The sequence below is a fragment of the Astatotilapia calliptera genome, chromosome 15 (genome assembly GCF_964374335.1).
Source record: "Astatotilapia calliptera chromosome 15, fAstCal68.1, whole genome shotgun sequence".
Taxonomy (NCBI): domain Eukaryota; kingdom Metazoa; phylum Chordata; class Actinopteri; order Cichliformes; family Cichlidae; genus Astatotilapia; species Astatotilapia calliptera.
In genome coordinates this window covers 13617940-13626331 of record NC_137436.1, presented here as the reverse complement: position 1 = coordinate 13626331, position 8392 = coordinate 13617940, and the positions used below count along the sequence as shown (strand labels likewise).

The 8392-nt window shown below is 38.2% G+C and overlaps 1 protein-coding gene across 1 annotated transcript in view; it reads right to left on the bottom strand.

Moving 5' to 3' along the window:
* Nucleotides 1-936: 936 nt before the first annotated feature.
* The window catches only part of prep (prolyl endopeptidase), a 10351-nt gene continuing 2895 nt past the window's right edge, over nt 937-8392 (bottom strand). Inside the window, exons 6-14 of the mRNA XM_026142737.2 lie at nt 6780-6901; nt 6555-6660; nt 6239-6430; nt 5920-6117; nt 5529-5632; nt 4091-4322; nt 3564-3695; nt 3305-3461; nt 937-1973 (exon numbers count right to left, since the gene is read on the bottom strand). Of these exons, the coding sequence (XP_025998522.1) occupies nt 1679-1973; nt 3305-3461; nt 3564-3695; nt 4091-4322; nt 5529-5632; nt 5920-6117; nt 6239-6430; nt 6555-6660; nt 6780-6901 (1538 nt within the window). The 3' untranslated portion in view covers nt 937-1678. The remainder of the gene's footprint in view (nt 1974-3304; nt 3462-3563; nt 3696-4090; nt 4323-5528; nt 5633-5919; nt 6118-6238; nt 6431-6554; nt 6661-6779; nt 6902-8392) is intronic.

The window sequence follows — 8392 nt, the reverse complement described above, 5'->3', positions numbered from 1 at the left end:
ATTGGGTGTTTTAAATAATAGAAATGAAACATATAAACTGTCATTTTTTCTGTCTTCAGATTATGTTTATCTAATTTATGTTTATCTGAAATTGACATTTTTGCAAAGCATTTGAATTTAATTTTTTTTTAACTTCACTTCTAATAGACGTTTTTCTAATTTGATATCAGTTTATTTGAATGTTGTGAAAAATGTAATGTAATGGTGCACACCAGTTTGAATTTAGATAAAAGAAATTTGGAAATTTGTGCATGTTTTCATACTAACTCATATGCATTTAAACATTTAAAAAATAAAAATATAACCCATAAATGATGAAAGAGTCATCATGAAGCTCAACTTCTTGCTATTTTGTAATGTATTGTTCATTAAAGGCGCGGTCACAGACTGGAGTGTTTGAGATGATTATAAAAGTTTCAGGTGTGACTGATTATGCTTATGAAAACCAAAAGTGGGACATCGGAGAGGCTTTTGAACATGAAACATGTACGTTTATTAATCCTCATGGCTTCCTCTGTGAGACCACCCTCATTTTGTGCTTGCTGCTATACCCGTTGTTCACTTTCAGCGTGACTGCCCCCTGGTGGAAGACCACACATGAACTCAAGATTAGATCTAGACGCCCTGACTTGCTCTTTGTCTGTGAAAGGGAACAACAGACCGATTCATATCCCAGCTTATTATTTCATTATATTTTTTAATAGAAAGCAAAATATTTCTGTCTTTGTCCAAGATTATCTCAAATAAAATATTTTTTTTATTCACTGCCTTCATTTGTTTCACTCAAACTTGCCACTTTGGATCGGAGAATTATTCCTCAATTTGGACAATCAAATTTCATATTTTTATCCTGAGCTGTTACCCTAGTGTAATTTTATTTACTACATGAAGGTGCATAGCTGTTAACATACACAAATAATAAAAGATCCCGATGAGTCACTGTTGAAAAAGTTATTTATTGTATTTGTGGCATTGTGTTTTGTTCCCTTTGAAAAGGAAAACAATCAGCACAAGTCAAGAGGTAGAAATCATCAGTCTGAAATTAATGTAAGGACTGACATTTACTTACACACACACACACACACACACACACACACACTTTCCCATGGAAACAACCGATTTTTTTTTTGCATTTGTTTTCATTTCATCCACCAGCAGTACCATCATCCGTGTAATACTGTCACTAACATTTGTATGTACTGATTTCATCTGACATCAAACAGACTCCATTCTGCGCACAATCCAGAAATAAATTACATACACACACATCACGTTGCAGCACCCAAAGGGAGCAGGAACAATCTTGAAATGAACTTTTTGCTATTTTCACCTCATGACTTTAACGGCTGATTGGCTGATTACTGCATCATCCTTGAAAAGAGCCCCCTGTGACTACACAAAACAAACAACACATTAGGTGTGAGAGATGCATGTTGGCTTATATTTGTGCAGAGCCTGATGACTCTGTGATCTAATCTGCTCACACAGGGGGAGGGACAAAAACAGATCAGCACAAAAAAAAAAAGAGGGGGGGGGAAGGTAGCAGTGCTATAAACAATGTGTCAACATCTGGTATTAACGGTATTCTGGTATTAACGGTATTCTAAATATGGTTTGACCAAAGGATTTAAAAAAAGAAAAAAAAGAAACCCCACACACTTTAAAAGGTAGATGCAGGTTATTTGACCCAAGAGATGTTGAGACAGCGAGCGATGAAGGCGTAAGTGTCAGCCACCTCCTGAATGACTTTGCTGGTGGGCTTTCCAGCACCGTGGCCTGACTTTGTGTCCACAAGGATGAAAAGGGGATTTGTCTGCTTGGGGCTGCGACCTACAATGTGCTGCAGAGTGGCGATGTACTTGAGGGAATGCAGAGGCACTACCCGGTCATCGTGGTCGCCTGTCAGCAAAAGCACAGCGGGGTACTGGACCCCATTGCCTTCTGGTACACGGATGTTATGAAGCGGGGAGTATCTGCGAGAGAGGACCAGTGGGATCTTTGTTAGGACTGCAACCGTTTAAATATTAAGTAAACAGCAGAATCCCTCTATAAAAATGTCAGAGCAATGATAATGTTGGAGTACAAAATGTATTTTGTTTAACCTTAAAATATTCACACTGCTATCCTACATCACAAACGAAACAATCGGGTAATTTTGTTTGTTCTGAATTTCTTTGTGAGCTTCAGTTCTCAAATCAAGACTCAAGGATAACTCCTGGAATTAGATATTTCATTAAAATACAGTACTGTGCCAGAGTCTTGAGCCAATCCTTATTTCTTTATATTTTGCAAAAAAAATTACCACACAGATTAAGTTATTTATTAAAATGGGCAAACGAACACAAGGGAATACAGTATACAAGCTAAAAGCTGAGACTGTACAATTCTAATAAGCATGAAAGTCGATATTTGGTATGACCACCTTTATTCCTCAACACAGCCTGAACTCTCTTAGGAAAGATTTCTTGTCATGTTTTGGTAGTCCTCGGGATTCTTCAAAGATCTTCTTTGGATGTTGGGTACCCTTTGATCTGTTCTCTGTCAAGATGATCTCACACTGCTTCAGTAATGCTAAAGTCTGGGTTCTGGGGAGACCCATCCATGACTGACAGTGTTTCATGGTGTATTTTTATTTTTCTATTTGTGTATGCTTTTACTGCATTAACTGTGTGTTGAGGATCATTGTAATGCTAAAAAAAAAATGAAGCTGCTGTCAATCACATGCTTTCCAAACTGTATTGCCTGGTGGATTAAAATCTGAGAGTGTTTTCCAAATTCATAATTCCTTAAAATTTGACAAGATCACCAACACCACTGGCTGAGATGTAGCTCAAAACCACTACATCTCAGCCTCTGTATATATTCATCACACCATAAAGACCTGTTACCACTGATCTTCAATCCAGTCTTTGTGTAATTTGGCATAACTCAGCCTCCTCCCTGTTTCTCTTCCTTAGCAATGGCTTCTTGACAACTGGACTTTTTAAATCCCCATTCCTCAAGGAAATGACCTTCAGACACTTTATCTGCTACAGACAGGGTTTTAGGCCTGGAATTTTTTCTTTTGTCCTCCACTTGTCCAGTTTCCTCAATTCTTTAAAGGACATGTTGCACACCATGCTGAAATATGCCAGGCTTTCAGCTAATAGCTACTTGGGACTGGAAACACATTTTTTTATGTCCATGTAGCCAATGTAATCAGTGAAGCTCAGATTAAAATGTATAAAGAAAGGCAGCTGATGTAAATGCAGCCTACAGTATATAATACACATTAAAATCTACACTGTGGTCAGAGAGCACCTACTTGATCAGCCATTCAAACTGCTCTTTGTCTTCTGAACAGCCAAAGTCCGTGGTCCAGGCGTGCCCGATTGTGAACTTGTGGAACTTCAGCATGTCCATGACGCCCACCTGAGCTACTGCACATCCAAACAGCTCAGGCCGCTCGTTTACACAGGCCGCTGAGACAGGACACCAAGGATTCAGAAACATCATCATCTATATCCATTTGCTGCGATTATATTGTTTTAGTGTATCTTGTTCTTTAGTGGAAGCATACATACCTACAAGCAGGCCACCATTAGAGCCTCCATTTATAGTCAGTTTGGAGGGAGAAGTGTATCCCTCCTTGATTAGATATTCAGCTGCACACTGGAAGTCTGTGAAGCAGTTCTGTTTATTTGCCAGCATGCCAGCTGGAAAAAAAAAGAATACAAAGTATGTAAATGAGGACTTTGCGCTGGTAATATTTAAAAGATTCCCTCCAGGCACGTTTGAAAAGATCTAAAATTATTCTGCTTTGAATAATAATGTGTGTCTGATATGTTTTTTTATGCTTGTCAGGTTAGAAATTCTTAAAAACAACATTTATGCCTCCTCAGCCACAGAAAACTCCAGAATCTCTCAATATGCAAATATATTCATTTCAAACTTTTAGCTAAAGATGTCATTATTGAAAGACAAGACACAATCTACTGTATGTGCTACAAACACACACAAACACAGGCGTTTTCTAACAGGGCAAACTGGACATGCCCTTGCGATTGAGCTCTGTAGTCATGTTTATAATTACGTGTCAAAAGCTCCTCACCTTTGTGCCAGGTCTCCCCATATTCTCCTCCTCCTCTGATGTTGGCGACAGCTAAAACTCCTCCCAGATGTCTGACAAAGATGAGTCTGGACACGCTGTAGCTTGGCGTGATGGAGATGTTAAAGCCCCCGTAGCCATATAAAAAACCTGGATGGGAGCCGTCCATTTTGATGCCCTTCTTGTGAACAATGAACATGGGTATCTGAGTGCCATCCTTTGAGGGAAAAAAGATCTGAGACAACAAGAGAGAGAAAAAAAAATAAAAGATTGTCAGGGAAACAAAAGGAGATGGGAAGTGAATTACGAAAAGGTAAAGAACAGTAAAGCTTACATCACCAGTCTATCCTTGTTTCTGAGTCAGAAGACAAGAGAAGACAGGAGCTCTTTTAAAATCCTGTCTGCATCGTGAACATTTTACACTTACAGAGCTATTTTCGAGGCCACTGTTTTCAGCAGAAGTATATAAATATATCTAACTCTGGGACACTATATGTACAGAGGAAGTAAAAAGAATTTGAAACATGGTCTGGCCAAGGCTAGACTATCTAAAGGACAATTTACTGCAAGTTTCTCAGGAATCTGAACCACTTAAATATAAAATCAGCTATGTCAGGTCATCCATTCCTGGCCCATAATCATTTCCCAGGGACACTGACAACATCTATCATAACATAAAAGCTTCAAATCTTATGACTAATTGCAAAATTTCTTTCTCTTTCATTTCTCTCCACAGGTGACCAGCTTCCAACTCCATCTGGCAATCAATCTTTTTTTTTTTTTAATAAATCAGAATTAATGGCTGTTACTTTGGCTACATTTAAAGAGAAAGGGCTCATGTCTCCTATGACGGCCGAGCAATCCTTCCCGTTATACTTCAGTCAGAAAAAGTTGCTTATTTGCCACAACAAGGTGAACTGACATGTGACAGTTACTACTGTGAACACACCCATGCTGACTTGGTTTATAGCCTCATGTTTAGAAACATACAACATCTAAAAATCACAAAATTAAACTAAGAAACAAATATCTGATGATTTGACTATTAGGGTACAGTTCTAGTTAAAAAAACTACTTTGAAAGCTCAGTTTGAGTGCTGCTTACGTTAATAAATGCTACCAATACCTGATTTAGCCCACCTTTTCTACAACAACCCTAAGCCGATAGTTTGCCCTCAGTTTGCCGTTTTCGAGCCAGACAATTGATAAAACCCTTCATTTTGTTTGTCAGGGTACAAACTGGCCTGTACACCACCGTTTTATGTCTGTCATTTTGGATAAATGCTGGGTCAGTACTTTAAAAACTAGGTTAAAGTTGGGCATTTATGCATAATTAACTGTTGAGATATCTTTTAATAAATGTGTTTACCGCAGCCTATTTTTAAAGAGAAATGAAACACACCTATTTAAACACTGGTAATCCCAGTCTAGGCTCTAGTTACCTGTGTGGTCTGGTAGTCGGAGGGGTTGAAGCCTTTGACAGTGACCTCTCTGAAGATATGGGGCTGCAGGGGCTCCTTGGTTAGGTCACAGTGGTAAATGATGGCTAGATGAAAAGAAAGTAAAAGTTTCATTTTCTTTACTATTTTGAAATCACTTCACAATCAGTGAATTCTTAAAGACAGTACAAATGTACTTAATGAAATAATACGTGGAACTTAGAAATGAGAACAAAATTGCATTACTTGTTTCTTATTTATACAAACTTAACATAAAGGTTGACTTATTTCACTTAAACAACAATATTTGCACAGGTAGAAATTGCGAGACAAGGCATCTGATAAACAAAATAGCTTTTTTTGATTAAAAATAATAACTTTTGCATTATATTACCTGGCGATAGGAAAGAAGTGAAATAATAGAAGATTTCAGAGTCTCGCTTTCGTCCTGTGAACCCTACTATGGATCCAACATCAAGAGGGAAGGTCCTCAGCTCCTCTCCTGAGCTCAGACGATACATTTTCAACACATTCTTCACATCATGGAGGAAGCACACGAACAAATAGCTGGAGTATGTACAGGTGGCAAACACTGCAAGGAAGACATGGCAAAAGAATGAATGACATTGAAATGTACCTTTAATGACAGGGCTAAACTGCTAACGCTTCATATTTTATAGGGAAAAGGTCATGCACGTGTTGCAGAACCTCACCAATGACATCCTTCTCATGTTGAGGCAGGAGCTCCTTCCAGCTGCTCTGCTCCGGAGAGGCAAAGTCGATGTTGATTAGTCTGTAACGAGGGGCGTCTAAGTTGGTCTTGAAGGTGAACAATGTGCCCTCGTTCGTCACGTATTCGTACTCGGCGTCAAAGTTGTCGATTAATTTTACCCATGGCAAAAGTCCTGAGCAAACAAGGATTTCAGTTCTAAAATCAAACTGTTAAGCGAGTAAGACTACAAGAAGAACAATATTTGTCTTAAAGTACCAAAATACTTTGAGAAATAAAGAGAAACAAGTACAGAATACCTGTAATACCCTGAGGAGTGGTCTTGAGGTCACAATACCACAGTCTGTTGACAGGATCACAACCTTCTCTGATAGACAGCAGCACGTAGCGCCCATCTTCTGATACCTACAGTACATCTGCAATCATTAAACTGCACCTGAATGCCAACTAAAACACGCATTCTGTCCAAGTTTGATGACATGACACTAGAGGGGAAAAAAACAAACAAACAACTTCACACATACTTCTGCTCCACTCATCCATTTGGGGTGATCAGGAAACTCTGCACATAGGACATCCTCAGACTGTGGAGTCCCCAGAACATGATAGTATAACTTCTGATGCAAGTTAGTGGAGGTCTCAGTGCCTGAAAGCAAAAAACAAAATCGAATACAAAAAGACGAAGAGTGTTACGAGTAGGTGCAAATTTTATAATACTAGATAACAAAAGGTTTCAAAACAATAAACAGAAAATAACAAATATTGACAAATGACAAACATTTCGCCTTATGACATTAAATACATTGTCCAGTGGCTCAAAAGTAATTGGACATACAAACGTAACTTTACATGGATGAAAATCATTTACAATCTTTGACTGTCTAAAACCGGCAAACATCACCAAATGCTGTGGTTCACCTCCCTGGAGATGCTCTGCTAGGCCTTCATTTGGTGCTTGTTTGTGAGTCTTTCTGCATTTGTGCACTTTGCTCTATTGGAATGACAACAGCTTACTGACTTGACCACTGAAGAACATCCAATTTCTTTGCCTTGAGTAACTCTTTGGTTGCTTTGGCAGTATGCTTTGGGATAATATTCATTTGCACTGTTTAAGCAATGAGTTTTGTAGCATTTGGCTGAAACCGAGCGAGTATAAACCTGTACACTTCACAACTCATACTGCTATTTCTTTCAACACTTACATCATTAATAAAGACCAGTGATCCATTTCCACTGACATTATAAGTCATGTCTGACTGGTAACGTGGCACGCTTCTCCATACTTTTCTCTTGTCATCATCTGGTAAAAAGTTCAAATTTGTTTGTTTTTTATTTCCTTCCCAGAACAATGCAGATTCTTTTAGATGATTTCTGGTAACATCTAATCTGGTCTTCCTGTTCTTGACTGTAATGAGCAGTTTTCACTTTACAGCAAAGTGCAAACTGCTGCATTTCCTGCTGTACCTTGACAATTTGTCATGTTCTTGTCGTGTTAGTGTAAACAAACTTTTCTAAACCATGAAAATAATTTTGTCATCATCCAACTTTGTTGTCTAAAGCTCCCGGATCTCTTTATTTTTGGTTTTTAGTTTTTTAGTCTAATGATGACAGTGAAAAGCTGTTACAAATGTTACAAAAAAAATCAGCACTTTGACTCATTTGTCATGAAATAACAATGGAACAGGCCTCACCTGGCCATTGAAATGCTTGTCAGTCGGTTAGCAATTTCAGTCTATGAAAACGGAGGTCTGTGTATGAAAATGTCTGTAATTCCTGTTTTTTTATTCTTAATTCAAGGTTGTTGTTTTTTTTAAAAATTATAATAATACATTAATGCTGTCTTTGATCAAGTTTTATTTTCCACTCACGTTTGAGCAGACATTGCTGCTGCATGCAGTTTAACAGTCTATGTAGACTGCATTTGGAGATATATACATTTGAAACCGCTAGCAATTATCTAATGACAATTTAGCTTTTCATTAGCTTTTTTAAATGGTAACTGGCCAGTGCACAGAAAAGCGAGTCCTTAAGCAGATATCCATTAATCCATTTTCTTCTGTCCTGGCAGAGAGCCCTGTCCCATGAGGCTAGGTAGGCAGACTGAGTTCCAAAAATGTCAATTATCTTACAAGTATTT